Source organism: Centruroides sculpturatus, unplaced genomic scaffold (genome assembly GCF_000671375.1).
Source record: "Centruroides sculpturatus isolate CEXI.00-Female unplaced genomic scaffold, Cexi_2.0 scaffold1095, whole genome shotgun sequence".
In the NCBI taxonomy this organism is placed as follows: domain Eukaryota; kingdom Metazoa; phylum Arthropoda; class Arachnida; order Scorpiones; family Buthidae; genus Centruroides; species Centruroides sculpturatus.
In genome coordinates, this window is record NW_019385356.1 from 206,072 (window position 1) to 223,679 (window position 17,608).

At 29.3% G+C, this 17,608-nt stretch overlaps 1 protein-coding gene across 1 annotated transcript; it reads right to left on the bottom strand.

Annotated features, from left to right (window-relative positions):
- Positions 1-278: 278 nt before the first annotated feature.
- Positions 279-16,814, bottom strand: LOC111638044. The gene is made up of 3 exons (XM_023383676.1): positions 16,696-16,814; positions 13,049-13,122; positions 279-2,542 (listed from the first exon to the last, which is right to left on the bottom strand). Exons 1-3 carry the CDS (start codon positions 16,734-16,736, stop codon positions 279-281), a joined length of 2,379 nt encoding a protein of 792 aa, XP_023239444.1. The 5' UTR covers positions 16,737-16,814.
- Positions 16,815-17,608: the final 794 nt, after the last annotated feature.

Genomic DNA, 17,608 nt, shown 5'->3' on the forward strand with positions numbered 1-17,608 from the left:
TCAATATAATTACCTCTGCTATTAGATTCATTAGATTCCCTATGTCGGAGGTCTCTGACCTCTTGCCCTCTCAGCTTCTTTAGGAACAAAATCAGCCTGTGCTGTTGTTGAGAAGTCCATTTCACCCTCCTGTCTTAGGTTTTCTTTTGGCTTTCTGATGTCACTCCTGGTTATGTTCCACTGTTTGTAGGACTGTTCAATACAAATATATATATATATATATATCTGACAGTTTTGATATACATAACTTTTTAAAGTTTGAATTTTATAAATGAAATTTAATTTTGTACAACCGGCAAATAAAACTTATGACCTCCAAGTTCTCCTTTATATGAATACTTTGCATCAATATCTAAAACAGGACAATGTAGACCAGTAGGAGTAAAACTACTAGCGTAGGTAGTTCCTCCATCAAATGCACCACCACTTTCAAATATTCTATGATTTGGTGGCTTTTCTAAATTAATCCTTTGTATTGCTTGTTTGGATGGATCTATGAAAGTAACTTGGTTTGTAGTCCTTGTATCAAATAATCCTTCTCCAACTTTTTGTGAAGTTGGAGGTCTAGCTGCTTTTGTCCGAACAAAACTTTCACTTTTACCGAACTCTGAATGGCTAGTAGAATGAATTGGAAAACCATTAAAATTTTTCTCACTATCTTTAATCCCGTTTCTGTTTAAAAAATATAAAGAAGATTTTGGACGCAGGGCATTAGGACGATCGGTTTGCAAACCTTGATATGAAGACTGTGTAGTAGTTTTATAATTAGCATCCGTTGGAAACTGATGTAAAAATGTAACATTATGACCGTGGTATCCATTTGTTTTACCGTTTTTTTCAAATTTACCATTTTCAAAAATATGAGAATCTCTATTTCTTTGCACATTAAAGCTGTTCTTTAAATTGGACTTCCTAAACTCATCGATCACTTTTCTTCTAGCACTTGAAGTAAAATCTGTCTGTGTTGTAGTAGAAAAATGCGTTTCACCTCCCTGTTTCAAATTTTCTGTTGGCTTTCTTACTTCGTTTTTATACAAATTCCATTGTTTAAATTCACTTCTTGTAGTAGTAGTATCCAAAAAAGGACTTTGATCTTGTATTAGTTGTTCAGGCTTGAAGCTTTGTGTTTTTTCCATAGGTAGAACTTGGAATGATTGCTGTGTGGTTGTTGTTAAATCCATGTCGCCTTCGTATTTTGACGTTGTCATTGGACGTTGGCCTCTCACTCTCTCTGTCTGTTTACCAACAAAATCAGATTGTGCTGTTGTGGTGAGATCCATGTCGCCTTCGTATTTTGAAGTTGTCGGAGGTCTCTGACCTCTTGCCCTCTCAGCTTCTTTAGGAACAAAGTCAGCCTGTGCTGTTGTTGAGAAGTCCATTTCACCCTCCTGTCTTAGGTTTTCTTTTGGCTTTCTGATGTCACTCCTGGTTATGTTCCACTGTTTGTATTCACTTTTGGTAGTGGTATCATCAATGAAAGGCGATTGGTCTTGTATTAGTTGTTGTTCAGGCTTGAAGCTTTTTGTTTTTTCCATAGGTAGAACTTGGAATGATTGCTGTGTGGTTGTTGTTAAATCCATGTCGCCTTCGTATTTTGACGTTGTCATTGGACGTTGGCCTCTCACTCTCTCTGTCTGTTTACCAACAAAATCAGATTGTGCTGTTGTGGTGAGATCCATGTCGCCTTCGTATTTTGAAGTTGTCGGAGGTCTCTGACCTCTTGCCCTCTCAGCTTCTTTAGGAACAAAGTCAGCCTGTGCTGTTGTTGAGAAGTCCATTTCACCCTCCTGTCTTAGGTTTTCTTTTGGCTTTCTGATGTCAGTCCTGGTTATGTTCCACTGTTTGTATTCACTTTTAGTGGTGGTATCATCTATGAAAGGTGTTTGTTCTGATGTTAGATTTTGTTGAGGTCTAATCCTCTGTGTTTTTTCTATTGGTGGTACTTTGAAAGACTGTTGTGTTGTTGTTTTTAAATCCATCGATCCTTCTTGTCTGTAAGATGTTTTTGGTCGAGTATGTTTTTGTATTTCTATCTTTTTTGCTGGATAATCTATATTTGTCGTTGTTTCATACTGAGTTCCATTTCTTTTTTTTAATACTTCATTCTGTGCTTTTTTGGTTCCAGTAGTATTATTTGGTTTTTCTGTTGTGCTTTTGTATTCCTTTTGGTAAATGCTTTGAGACTGGATTTGCCCTTCTGTCTTTAGTGTTGTTGTTGGTCTTTTCTGTTCGTATTTTTCAATTTGTTTTTCTGCCATATCATTTTTATGAATAGTATATTCCATCTTTCCATCTAATTTTAAAATTTCTTTTCGTTCTCTCTTGTATGTTTGAAACTGATCTCCTTCTTTGATGTTTGATGCATGTAGAGGTTTTCTTGTATTTTCTCCATTTCCTTTTAGTTGCTTCGTTATAGCTGTGTCTTGCAACTTCATACTGTGATTTGTCATGTTTTCTTTTTCGTTAACTTGATACGATTTATATATTTTTTGTACGTGCTCTGGCGATACTTCCCACTGCTTTCTTTTTGATTTTAATTGATCTGTAAATATATATTATTATATATATAAATTTTGATAAAAAGAATTATTATATATACGAATTAAACTGAATAAATTCTGGCATATATCGTGATGAATACTGCATAAATGAACATTTTGCAGTATTCATCACGATATATGCCAGTTGAGTAAAAAATAGAGAACACCGTTCCAAAATACGAGTAGACTAATACGGGATATATCATGTATATCAGTGGCGTGCCGTGACATTTGATGATAGGGAAGCTGTGTTTCTGTAAAAAGCCGACTTCCAGGGGCAACCAGTTAATTCTTTAAATGTATTTTTAATAGATTATTTATCTGACGTAATTAATAAATAAACAAGTTCAATATAATTACCTCTGCTATTAGATTCAATAGATTCCCTATGCCCTCTAAATGCCAATTCTTGCTTTGATAAAAACAAATAACATCTATTAATTTAAATATATCTATTAGCCGTAACTATCTCGTTATAATTTTCAATATTTATTTTATATTATTTACTAATGTTAAATTCTATTTGTCTTTGATTTCCAAATTGCTTCAAATACGAAAGAATCGACGATTTTTCGTGTCTTTTGCCAGCTAAACTGTCAAAGAAAAACTTATTCCACACACTAATTTTATTTGAAAATAGTAGGGAAGGCCAACAAAACAATTTTTGCATTTTTATGCATCCACAAAGCCATTTTATCGTAAAAATGTCGGACAAATTTTTTATTGAAGTGTTTATATTTAACTTAGGCATTGGCCTTTCTCTTTTAATAATGTTTTGCTTTTCATTATATGATCTCGAGCGAAAACTTTTTAAAAATAAATTTTCAATACGGCAATTACATTTGAATCGCTAGCCACGATATATGGGCTAAAATTAAAAATAAAATTATAAAAACTTACTCGTTGAAATAAAATGTGTGGTGGATATCCATACCTGGTACAAAATATTCTTCAATTGTATGAATATACTTTTAAAGAAAATTATAATTAAATATAGCATTGTAAAGAAACGTACATAAAAATAATGTAATATCTTTACTTTTTAAATCTTAACCACTTAGTCAAATATCTCTCTACGAGTGGAATCAGAGACGGTCCTGCTAGGTGTGCGGTGCGTGCATGCACGCGGGCTGCCAAATTCCGAGGGTGCCCATACCGGTCAATGTCAAATGCCTCTTTTCTCGCATCACTAGCATATCTCATAGGACGCGACAGGGTTGTAAATTTTAAACGTTTCTCACCATAGCTGTAAAAATCTAAATATGTTAAACTTAATAGTTATTTGTTTTCTAACTAATTCTTTTAGGATCCACGGAAATTTCCAAAATTTACAACTTTTCGGTCACTCTCGTTGAACTGGAAAAATTTCTGTTTATATTACGTCTAATATTACGAAGAAATCAGTCCCCACAGTACTCGGCTAAAGATTGGGTCGGTTAAGCTTTTAAGTAATATTCCAACTCTTTCAGCAGGGTTTTATTTTGTTCCTAATTTCCTAATCTCTTAATTATTTAACTACTTCTTAAGTAGAAATAAGTCGAAACCGATTAATTTGTACTCGAATATTTGTAGTCGTGGGAAAAAAGTGGAAAGACAAATTTTTATGACAACGGATACGTAAATCGTAAATTTAAGGAAAATATCAATAAATTCTAGAGCTTTTTCTGTACCTCGTGCATTTCTCTCATTCATTAAATTTAGTTGTAAATGATGCTATCAAAGTAACAGTTAATTTTTTAACATTGTACATGAATTGTACACGTTTTTTTCTACATTCCCTTATAGATGGGACATACGAAATCGTAATATCACTGGTTTAACATTGAAATCCGTGAGTAATATAAAATCGGAGAGCGGAATAAAAATATCAAATATTTTAATGGATTTTTTAAAACTCCTGTCAACTATACAGAACTATCGTAAAAACATACCAGTAAATTCTTATCGGTTGGGTTAAGTTATAAATCTACTCGCGATTCACATAATCGGGCGAGAACGGCAAATATCTAGCGGGCAGGCGGCTAACGGCCCAGAACCGGTCCTGGATAGAATTGGAAGCGTTATACGTGTAGCTTCCACCCAAGGTCTTAGGCTTCCACCGGCTAAACGGGAGCCGAATTCTGGTCACTGTCTCTAGTCTCTAATCTCTCACAATCTTGTCGCTGATTGGCTAATCATTTGGATTAACCAATCAGCGACCGGCTTGTGAGAGACAAGAGACCAGAGACGGTGACCAGAATACGGCCCCTGGTGAGGTTGGTGCTGTGTAAAGCGCATGCGCGAATCTGGCTGTTTGAAAGCTGACAATACAGCGCTTCCACTCTGCCACTAATATTCGAATATATAATAGCGATCTTATTTTTTTTCACATGTAGTATAGAAATTTGTAATAAGGTACGTAATGCGGTTATAATAAAATATTGTGCGATTATTTTCATATAATTAAAATTAATATGTATTTATTTTTTAGAAAACACAATGGAAGCGGCGCTTCCACTGCTTTAATGACGGCACGCTACTGATGTATATAATACCAAGCTTTACCGTGCAGAGCATGTGGAACAGCACTGTAACAATTACTGTAATTCCAGATCTTTTGAAATAAAACTCGTGTTTGAAATCGCTATGCTAAATAACAACTTATTTAATATAACGATAAATATTACAATGAAAATTATATCATGGGCTATTTTCCACAGCTGATGCGCTCTACCTTAGATGATTGATACAAGTGACCGAGCGTAAACAAAGACATATTAACTATTTTATTATCTTAAAGAAATTATTATAGATAAATCTGATGTAGAATAATGTTCTTCTCAGTAACGAGGGGAATGTATATAGGGAGAAACGCAAATCTGTATGAAACTTGCAGTTTGTAGGTGGTCATTTCCTGAGTACACATGTAAAATAATAGGTGTAAATGTCCAACCGTTCAATATTAATTAACAAAAAAATATTTTAGTGTCCGTTAGTATTCCTATCAGCGAATAACAGTTCGTTTCTCACTCAACGTAGAATCACGTGGAATAACGGCGGAAAGTTCAACGCGGTTAACTGAGACAACTGACATTAGAATAAAGTGGAAAGGATAATAAATTTAACACAAATTCTACACAAATAATCATGTGTAATTTAATTCAAAAGACAAAACAAACGAATCTTACTCGAAATAGTATTCTTTATCGAGAGATTTAATCGAGGAATAAGCGTATTTTGTATAGTACATCAGTTCTTTCTCGATCTAAGAAAATATCTCTAATGCGAAATCGTACACTTTTCGTTGCCGCGCCGCATGTATGCATATACTCCAAAACTGGTTAAATACATATTATTTTGTTTAATTAATTTAATTATTATTTATAAATAGTTAGGTTGATATTTTAACAAAAGTTTGAAAAAAGGTAATTGCAAAAAACATCGGGATTTGAACTCGAGACATCATCACGATAGGCGAAAGTCTTTGAGAAGAGCATTGAAACGACATTCTTACCGCGATCCTTATAACAAACACTACCATCTTTGTTAATTATTATTAAACGGCTGGCTATCTACACTTAGGGTTGCTAGATTTTTCAGATTTATTTCAACAGATATAATCACGATAAAATAATATTCACAAAATTTGAAATTGAGAACAAACGAACGAAGTCATTGCAAGATATTTTATAATAAAGTTACAATTTCACCATAAATCAGAAATATCATACAAAGTTTATAGTTTATCGCGATATTTTAAATACAAATTCTCATAAATAAGTAATAAATAATGCTACCTTCTCACGTAATATAGAAATTTTAACCCATTATAAATTTACAATAAAACGAACTTTATTCTCTAAAACAATTACAAGATTAGAAAGAATACGAAATTTAAAAAGTTATCTAAACCTTTACATCATTTGTAGATCATAATCCCACAGCTTTAACCAATCGATGCAAATTTTATTAAATCAATTGATGAATGAGCATTTCGAATCTCTGTCTTAAATTTTCAATTGGCTAAAAATCAATCTGAAATTCGTTCCAAATAGGGGAGACCGGGGCAAGATCGGCATGTTAAGCTTTACTTAAATTTTGTGTAATAAATACTGCTGTAAACTGAAAAAAAAGCTTTGCATATTGTCTATTGGAGTGTTACCTTACTATAGAACTGGTTAAAATCAGTTTGGAAATAAAAATAATTAAAATAATTACAACTTTACAAGAAGAGAGAAATTGACGAAGTTGCCCCGGGTATAGGGGCAAAATCGGCAACTTCTCTCTTTTTGTAAAGTTGTAATTATTTTAATTATTTTTATTAAAGTTGCCCCTGGTATAGGGGCAACAGTAATGGGGCAAGATAGGCACGTATATAAAATTATGTTATTAACAATGTATAAGTTGGAATTCACTATTAAAACAAAGAAATACAAATCCAACACCCATTTAATATTATTACAACGAAATGCAAGTTCAAAGACATATATACATGAATAACAAATGCAAACATGTTTTCATTTATCATCTGTTTGATTTTTATCCTTTGCTTCTAATGTGGCTTTATGTTGCCGATCTTACCCCGCTAGTCATGATTTCGAAACATTAAGTACAACCCTGAGAACAGAATGCCAAGCCACGATCTGGCCACGTGAATAAGTTGAAGTTACATCCTTCTAACAGGAAAAGTAACTTTCGTTATCATGGAATTATAACAAAACCTGCCAATTCAATATAAATGGAAAAAAAATATTATATGGAATTGAACGAAAATGAAAATTTGCTTGATAATTCAACTACGCTTGTTGGAGAACAATAAAAACACTACACTCAACAAGCCACCAATAAAACTCAACTGCCTAACCTATAACCAAAGTCTCCTTTTAATTTGTTTTTTAAAAAAAGTGCTTGACAAACTTGCCCCGCATGCCGAAGTTGCCCCGGTCTCCCCTAATTGCGAAGCACTCCTATAATTTTACAACGTTTATTTAAAAAAAGAAACCATATTCAAAGAGGAAAAAAACGACTCTGTCTTTTTCTAATATAGAAAATAACAAGCACTAGAGTTTGAAAATGCTTCAAAAATTTATCATTGACTATAATCTATTTGTTATATGATCTGTAGAAAGTATATAAGTTTATGAAAATTGTGGCGTAGGCCATAAAAATTATAAAAAGAACTGCATAAGCTACACAAAATCTAAAACACGAGCATTATAATTTATGTAGAATGATCCTACTCTACTTAATAGAAAATATATTGTAATTATATTGTGTATTGTATATTAGTATATTGTATATTGTAATTTGTGCAATTAAAAAAAAACAGTATTTTTCTGAAATAAATATGAATAAATTATTATAGTGTTTATTAATTATTAAAAATGAATTTAGATGACCGTGTCTCAGAATTTCCCGCTATCTGGACTGTTCTAACCTAATTGAGAAAGATGTTAGAGGCCAATGTATACGGCAGAACAAACATACGGTGGCCAGGTTCTGGACGGCCAGACAGACTCACCAGCAAAAACGATTATCTATCTGATCGTGAGACAAGCACGAACAGCTGCAACGGAGTCTTTGTCAACATCCAGAAACAAGTAGAAACGTCAGTATTGAATTCTGTCTCAGTAATTGAATTTAGAAATTTTTATAGGTTCAGTATGGCGTTAAATTAACATTAACTACACGAAGGAATTAGAATGTCTTTCGAAATAATTTCGTTCTTTATTCATGTCCTGTATATTTTACTTGTAATTATAAGTATTCGTTTCTCTTAAAATGTTTTACAAATTAAATTATTGTCAATTATTTCGGAAGCGATTAACCAGGGACTGTGAAAATAAAGTTTTAAAAAGAAAGATATTTAAAATATAAAAATCATTGAATAATAAAATTGATTAAAATATAATTTTTTGATTAATGACAATCTCTCGTAGGACTGGAGCATGTCATTGAATATGTTTGCAGGAGACAGTCTGATTGTTTGGTAAAACAAAGACGAGTTCTCCTTAGTTATACTTCGTAAACGGCGATAATTCTATGCACAAGAAATACTCAATAAATAATACTTTTCTGTAAAATTTTAAGTAAATAGCTTAAAATAGAGCCAACAAAATGTAATATAGAGAAAATTAATATAAAAATAGTATAAAATAGCACTGCTGACTATAGCTTTTTTTTTGTAAGAAATTTATTGTCATTACAAGAAAAAACAATTGTTTAAAAAATTAAACATAATTTCTGTTACATAATTTTATTAAATAACTAAATATTACCATTGACAGATAATAAAAGCAGAATATAATTTACATTTAGGCTATATTATTTATTACGAAATTTTAATTAAAATTCACATATCTCTTGTATCAGGTGTACTGTTATACTGTACTTCTTAATCTATAACTTAGAAAAAAACGAACATTTATCTCGATTTAACAAATATTTATTAATTTTTTTTCCGTTTTTTTTTTAAAATTAAAACCAAAGATACTGTTTTGCATAAAGTCAAATCGATTCTTACAAAATAACAATTTGTTCCTATTGTTCTGTTTTTTGGGAAGAACTTTTTGAAGAACCTAATAATCATTTTTTAATTTAAATAAATGGATTGTCTAATTGTATTATAAAAATATATGAGGCTTAACTTAATTTACCTAGAAAATTTTTAGTTTTTTTCTTGTAAATTTGCTTTAAAAAATGCTATACAACAATCTAAACTCAGGAATTATCGCAAAATGTCAATGACTTTATCAACTCTCTACGATGAAGCATTTTAAAAAGTGGACCTATTTCTATATAAAAGAAATTAATGTTTTTTTTTTTTTAATTATTTCGTACTTTGCATGGGAAATATAAAAGAATATACGAAAATATAAAAAAATTTTAAATATAAAATAGTCAAAGAGTAACTTGACAATCCAACCTATTGCAGAAATGGTTGTAATTGAAGAACCTAATTGGAGGTTCCTGTGTTCGAGATATATAAAAAAAATTAAGATTAGGTTACGTGTAGTAAGAATGGCTAACGGTACAGTAACTCAAAAATTTCGAAAGGAAACACCAGAATTTAATATTGCGAAAAAGATGAAACGATCTGTATCTTTGGATCCAAAAACGTCAACGAAATCGTGGATCAAAGTGCTACCACTTTTCCAGCCATGCAGAAAAACCCTAATCACTTCTTCCTACATCCAGTGCCTTCAAATTTAAAGATTAAGTAATATACATCTTGATTTAATCTAATCACGTATAAAGTTTCATAATTCTTAACCGTTAGCCCCGTTCTGACCAGTCTGCGTGTTAACTGGGCCGTTGCATTTAATAAATAGTGGACGTCCTCTCATTTGTTTAATGCTTTAATTTATTTTATCATTTAAAAATTAAGGTGTCGTTAGCCGGCATGTTAATTAAACTAATTAAATGATGAGTTCAACAAGTGAAGTAACGTCGGTAGACGGTGAGTGGAGACTAACGACTTTATCCACTTAATTCAAAGTAGCATCGTTATTTTTAGATCTATAAATGTCATTGTAATAATATATGGTGTTTATCAAAGTGATTTTCATGCTAATAGAATTAAATTCCGGTACTTTTATTTAAACTTTTTAAATTACGATATCATTAATCGTAATGAATTGGTAAAGATATTTTCTGGCTACCCTATACATTTAACTACATATAACATGATTAAATAATTAAAAAAAAATTTATATTAATAAAATAGATGAAGAGTATCAAAGAAATAGATTTCTCTTCTCGATATTGGTATTAAAAAGTACAGTAGAAACTGTGTAAACAGGAATCGCACGGTATCGAATATTTTTTCCGGTTTGGCAGGTTTCCATTTTGAACAGGTTTTTTTTTTCTTTTTTAAACAGAAAAGCGCTCCGTTCCGAAGAGTTTTTTCTGCTTAAACAAGTTAGAAGTAAAAATAAACTTTATATGAAATTATTTTTACAAATTCAAATTTAATTAAGAAATTCTATCAATTTGAATAGATATTGTTCTTTTTTTATTGTTAAATAATGACCAAGCCTTATGTTTTTCTTTTTTCTATTATCTTCTTGCTCTGTTTTGCTTCCAAAATAATCAGAAATAATCTAATACGTGCTATGTTAAACATTACAAATAATTTCGGGCTTAAAATAATTCAAATATTTTAAAATGAAGTTACTTTATTGAAATTTGATTAATAAAAAATATTTTAACTCTAAAAAAATATTACATACAGTAACTAATATAATATTCGATGAGAAACACATAAAATAATATAGTTTAGTATATTATAATCATGCAAACAAGCCTACCTTCTACTGTACTGTATATAAGTTTATCGTCAATAGTACTCCACCGAACCTAGATTAATCCATTATACTAAAGAATTTGAAAAGCAGTATATTTCCATATTTATAAAAAATGAAATTTATATCCTCTTCTAGATAAAAAAACAGCATAAAAATAATGCAGCTAAATACTTTAGTTAGAGCAAATTATTATAAATTAGAAAGAAGAAAGCATGGTTGTTACTATAACGTCTGTTAAATTTTAACTTATAGCATAAAAATTTGCTGGTCTGTATCGATAATATAATTCGTCTCGATCGATTGATCTACTTCCTAAAGTGTAACACTAATTTTAAACGTGACTCTTCTCATTAGATCTAACATAGATAACAGCAGACAATATAATACTTCATAATTATAATTAAAACTGAATATTTTTTTCTAATAAACACTTATAACTTACGAATTTTATATCCGAAAGATCTTCCATTTTGATTGAAAATAGAACGAGTATAGATAGATTCTTACATCATCAATATATCGATAAATATTTTGACGCGACACAAATCAATATTTCTTTAAAAAAAATTAAAAACAATTCGTTATAACGAGAAAATGAAAATTAAAATTATAGCTTTAAGACTTAATTTTTAAATGTTATTAACTCAAAGTTAATTTTGTAAAAAAAAATATATACTTTAATTTATTTTAATAAGTAATTTTGGTATATAATTATTAAGATATAAATGTAACATTACAATAAATATCGTAAGAATGATCAATATTACTTTACGGGTCGTGTAATATAGATTTCTGTACATAATTTAACAACTGATATAGGAGTAAGGTCATGAAATATCGAACAATTTTCAATTTATTTCATAGATCATAAACAATGGAATTAATTAGAAAAAGGTTCTTTTATCTTATGGTTCCAGCACTTCGATAAATACACTTATTAGTTTAAATGCTCTTATTTTTCGCTGTAATTTCGATAAATAAGAATATTTCAATAAATTTTTCCGTCTTTTTTTTTTGTAGAAAGAGTCTTGATAGACTCAAAAATATTAATACTATTGTGGTAGCTTTTGTGATTACTTTCGGATTTTATTAGTTTTATTTTTTAGTTTCATTCTATCTAATGATCGTATTGTTTTCAGAAGAATATTTTCGTGGTGAATTACGGAAGAAACAAAGCCTGTGATCAATCACAATATGAAATTTAATCGATCTATTTGAGATGCTTCACTATTAATAAATTTATTCCTAACTTAGATATAAATTTGATCAAATTTCATATAAAATTTTAATATAATTCAATAATATTTTTCATTAAATTTAATTAAAAACGTATATTAATAAATTACTTAACTGTTTATAACGGATATTAATAAAGTTATTACAAGGCACGTTAAATAGTAAACCGGAAAAGTGACATTAAAAGTCGGGAGGATGAGCAATAGTGGTGTAATTTTGACACACGAAACTTCCAAGTCAGAGGCAACAGTAACTGCGACTGACAACACTATTGATGGGCAAGAACATAAAACAAAGGATCGATAAATGGCAGCGCCTCTCCAGCAACGCACGAAGCGAGAGTGGTGTAGTGTCTGAATTTTGACAAAAACCAATTAACATCTATTGGCACATGCAGGTACAACAACAAGTACAACAAGGAGACGACTACACGAGTGACACACAGGTGTACGAGTGGAGTTCTAAGATCCACAAATAGCCACAATTCTGTGGAAGATTCTCCATGGCATTCACTGCGGTCCCTGCCATAGGGAATCTTCCACAGAACTGTGGCTGCTTCAGCAACCTTAGAACTGTAATCGTACACCTGTGAGCAACACATATAGTCGTCTTTTTACTGTACAATACCTGCATATACCAATAGATGTCGACTGGTTTTTGTCAAAATTCCGATAACATTACACTGATCTCGCTTCGTACACTGCTGGAGAGGAGCCGCCATGTTATTGGTCCCTTGTATTATGTTCTCGCCCATCAACAATGTTGTCAGTCGCAGTTACTGTTGCCTCTGACTTGGAAGTTTCGTGTTGCAAAAATTACGCCACTATTGCTCATTTTAAATATTTTTTTTTAGTGAAGAATTAAGTGTTCTATATATGTTTTAGATACAGCAAAGTTATGAAGTATTCTTTACAACAAATTATATTTAATCGAAAATATAAATTCAATTTTATCCTATTTTTAAAACTGTATAAAAATTATTTTTACCTTCATCATCTACTCCATTTGGACAGGTGGTAGAGATGTCGTTTCCCACTGGAAAGTGTATGCAACGATGATTGCTGAAAAAGAAAGTATTTGAAATAATACAAAACAACAATTAATAAATACAAGAACTATAAAATTCAAATATATAAAACCTTAATTCTATAAAAAATATAGAACTTAAATTATTGTAATTAATTTAATTTAAAGTTAAAAATCTAAAAGTCTCACATGACAGTGGAAAACTGTAATTTTCCGTGAATTCCTAATAAAAGAGGTCAAAGAAAGATAAAAAGCGATTTTTTTTATGATTTAAAATTTCTTATTTAAACTTCTTAATTTTAAAATAAAAATTAAAAAGAATAACTTATAATTTAAATAATTTTTCGACAATTATAGGTCTTTTCACTTACTGAATGGTTGTACACTCATACAGAACCGAAACGTTCACTGCTCTAGCGATTTTCAAACGGGCAAAACTTTATTATATGTGAACTTGGCCTGGATTAATTCGAGGGTGGAGCGAATTTTGAAGCCGTTGCCACGATACAGTGTTTGAAATATATATACTTATGCTACCTTGAGGACACTGATCTCTACTGGACAATGTCCTTGATGGATCATTAACTAGAAGATCGGATGATTTATTCCGCTTATATCAAACTTAATCCATTAAAGTAGACAAGATTAAAGTATTTATTAGGAATTATCATGTTATTGAATGATTTTTTAAGGAAGAAATACGTTGGAAAATAAAATTTATTGATGTATTTAAGAATTCATATCACGGTAATTTTGGGAATTCGTAAGAACAGAGATTTGTAATTTTGAATATTTTATTAGATTTAACGATTATAAATTTTATGATACAATGGAAACAATAATTTATTTGAATAATTCTATAGGAAGAAAAAGATCATTGCCACGTATTGAATACGTATATACATTTGAAATAAATTGAAGTTCGAAAGCCTTGACTGAAAGTCTCATACAAAAGAAAAATACACGAAATAATGTTGATTCACACGAAAAATTTTGCAAAGAATGTAATTACGATTTACTCTACTGAACATCGTGAATGACCTTATATTAATCTACATCAAAAACCGTGACATATATGATAAAGTTCAATACTGTTTTGTATTCATTTAAATTCATCTAAGCTATATTATATTTGCTATTTAAAAACTCTTATCTCTTTCTCTTAAAGAAGACTACATGTAGACAAAAAGCACGCCATATTCTTTTGTTGATATAACGCGATTTTGTTTTTATATAAATTGTTGCCAAGACAATTATTTAAACCGAAGTTCTTGAAAATTTTAAAATTAATATTTAAAGAGTAAATATTACTTTAGAGTACTTAAGGCTAATATCGATCGATTTAAATACATTTTTTTCTCCTTTATTATTTTAATATACGTGATTACATTTGTTATACAATGTTTGTTCTTTTATTATAAATATAACAATTAAATTAGTGATTAAAAATAATGTAAATTTTTAAAATTTATTTTGTTTTAATTTTGATTGATTATATAATTTCATTTATAAACTAAAGTAAATTTCTGAGAAGTGTAAGTAAAATTTACATATATTATGTCATTGTAAGATACATAATTGTCATACTCCCAAAGGTACAGTTATATTCATAAAGTTAGATTATTTTAGAGAAGAAACTAAAATAAAATTAGACTGCTTACACTTTTAGTTATAACGTAAGGTATTCATTATTGTAAATACTTCCTGAATATATATATTTTTTTATTTGTTAGCAAGGTTGCTAAGGATGTCTATTTTAAAATAATCAATATAATAATTTCTTTTTTAATTCTATAATAAGGTGGTTATTGTTTAGTTTGTTTAAAAACAGTTATGGCAACGGACTATGTAGACTTCTCTTTTATTTATTTACATTGTTTAGACAGGCAAAAGTATGCTTATAAAGACAACTACGCTCATATAGCCTATATACGTGATAGTGTAGGAATGTTTTAAAATTAATTAAATAAAATTTCTAGATATTCTTTTTTATTCGATAAAGTGAATATTAAAGAGAACAATATTATTATAGCTCATTATTTTAATGTTTCTTCTACTTTTCTACGTCCTTGGCTTAGTCACATAAAGGGTGTGGCATTGCTGGATGACATGAGTTATCCTGGATTTTTTTTTCTTTTTTTAATTCATAAGCCCTCCTTTAATTTCGAAGTGGGTTGTGGGTTCTTGATTTAATTATTATTAATATTTTTATTTTAAAAGAAAAATATTTTCGCGTGTTTCTTTTATAATATATCAGCCATTAAAAAAATCATCAAAGCATTCCTTTGATTAATGATTTTAATATTTAGATAATCACTTATATTTTAAGTGTTTCGTGTGTTTTAATAACTAAGAATACATTGATATGTATTAGTAAATAATACTGTAATTTCTTCTTTAGAATATGGGAAGAGGAACCAGGAAACATGAGGAAAGGGATTAAATAATACAAAATTCCTTCTCGAATGTTAAAAATTTCAAAATATTTCAACCGTGTGTATAATTCTTGTGATATTATATTAATTTATTTCGTATTTTTATAAGTTTTTTGCAAACAAATCTTTTATCAAAAGTTTAAAAACATTAAGACCCTCAAAAAACTTATTCTGTAGTTGGCCGGATTTTTATTTAATATATTTACATAAAAATTCAATATTTATCGGCCGTAAAGAATTATTTATATTATAAAATATAATATAATTGCAAAAATAACCACGTAATAAAATTATAATATAAAATAAACATTTTTATTTGTGATTTAAATTTGATCGTTACTTCAATTTTTTAATAAACTGTTTTTTAACTAATTAAAATATACGGTTATAAAATAATCGAAAAAGTTTTAAAATAAAATTCTGTGCGATTTCTTTTCTTTTGAAACTTCATTAACCTAATTGATCACCATTAATAAATGGCAATAAAATATTTAAACAACTCAAAAAATTTGATAGAAATTGATAGTATTTTGAATAAAACTGTAATTAGTTTAATTAATTACGTTAATGATTAATTAAGTCATTCCAAAGTTAACTCTCAAATATATTGTTTTATTACCTAATTAATTTTTGTAGTAAATTTTTTATAAACAATTTTCTAGAAAATCAATTTTTATATAGCCTATAATCGTTTTTGTTTACCATAGGAAAACTTTTTTTTTTTTTTTAGCGACATTTCGATCAATTTTCAATTGAGAAATTCCAGTAAGTTTTTTCCAATTCTATCTGATTTTTGGTGTAATATTTTTGAAATATATATATATATACTTTACATGAATGAGAACAGTTTTATTAATTAATTAATAAAGTTTCGTGTATCATATTCTCAACACAATCATAATTTTTTTCCTGTAGTTAAAACTGTAAAGAAATATCTGAAATTCTTTTACTAAACTCCTATTCTAAACAACCTTCTTCAAGATTTGTAAAGGAAACTAAAGCATGTTTATGGCACGCACGCACTTTTCAGATAAGTTATTACCGGAATTTATAAATTACAACTATGTTCTAACACATCTTTTCCATTTAATTCACATTAACCAGGACTAAAAAACGAAAATAATAAAAAAAAACTATATATATATTTACAGAAAGTGTCAACGATTAACTCACCCGCAAGTACATAGCTGGCATATACACTTCTCCTTTGCCATGATTGTTCTGTGTTCGGAATCCGTGCTTATTCTTTACATATTCAAACTAATAATCCCGAACTACCCCTTCTAACTCTACCACCTTCAATCGCCATATTCCCAGAATGCAGGGCAGTAACGTGGTTGCCTAGGATACTTCATTTCAAACAGTTGACCTATATCGCGGAATTGGATTTTTCTTTAGAATCGGAATTGTTGATGAATTGATGCCATCATTAGAAACTTCAAAGAATCAATCTTTCGTGTGTTTTCAGGTCTAGACGCCTTTGAAATGGCATGGGTTATATTAAGATGATTATCAAATATAGGCCACTAAACCGTAATCAATATTTTTGAAAAGGATTAGAAGGAAATGTGTTACGAGGTTTTGTTATTTTACAAAAGATTATAATCTTTTATATACTTTTCTTGAAAGTATTCAAGTACAATATGTGATTTCACTAAACTTTCTTATACATATATTTGGTTCTTTCTAAGTCTTAAGAGGGAGAAGAAATACAAATTTTATGCAATTGGTACAATTATTCCGTTTTTAAGATGAAATTTAAAAAGGTTAAGAGCTAGGAAAAGTAATTTTTAACATGAAATTATTTTGCACTGGCTTTTAAAAGTTTAAAACTAATTTTAAATCTAATTTCAGATATAAAAAAACAAGACTATAATTTGAAGTATATTAGTTATTTTGTATGGAAGTAAGCAATGCTTTCATTCAAATTAGTCACGAAATTATAATTTTATTTATTTCCAGTTAATACTTTAAATCTATTTTAATGTCTATTATTTTAAAAAAATTTCAAGATTATTACTTAAGACTTATAAAAAAAAACCATTTTAATTAACGCAATTTTGTTGATATAAAACGTTAATATTTC

Coding starts and splice junctions, on each gene's coding strand:
- LOC111638044 (XM_023383676.1), bottom strand. CDS start 16,736: ATGGCAAAGGAGAAGTGTATATGCCAGCTATGTACTTGCGG. Junction 13,123..16,695: donor TGCCAGCTATGTACTTGCGG/GTGAGTTAATCG, acceptor TTTCTTTTTCAG/CAATCATCGTTGCATACACT. Junction 2,543..13,048: donor AAATGGAGTAGATGATGAAG/GTAAAAATAATT, acceptor ATATATTTACAG/ATCAATTAAAATCAAAAAGA.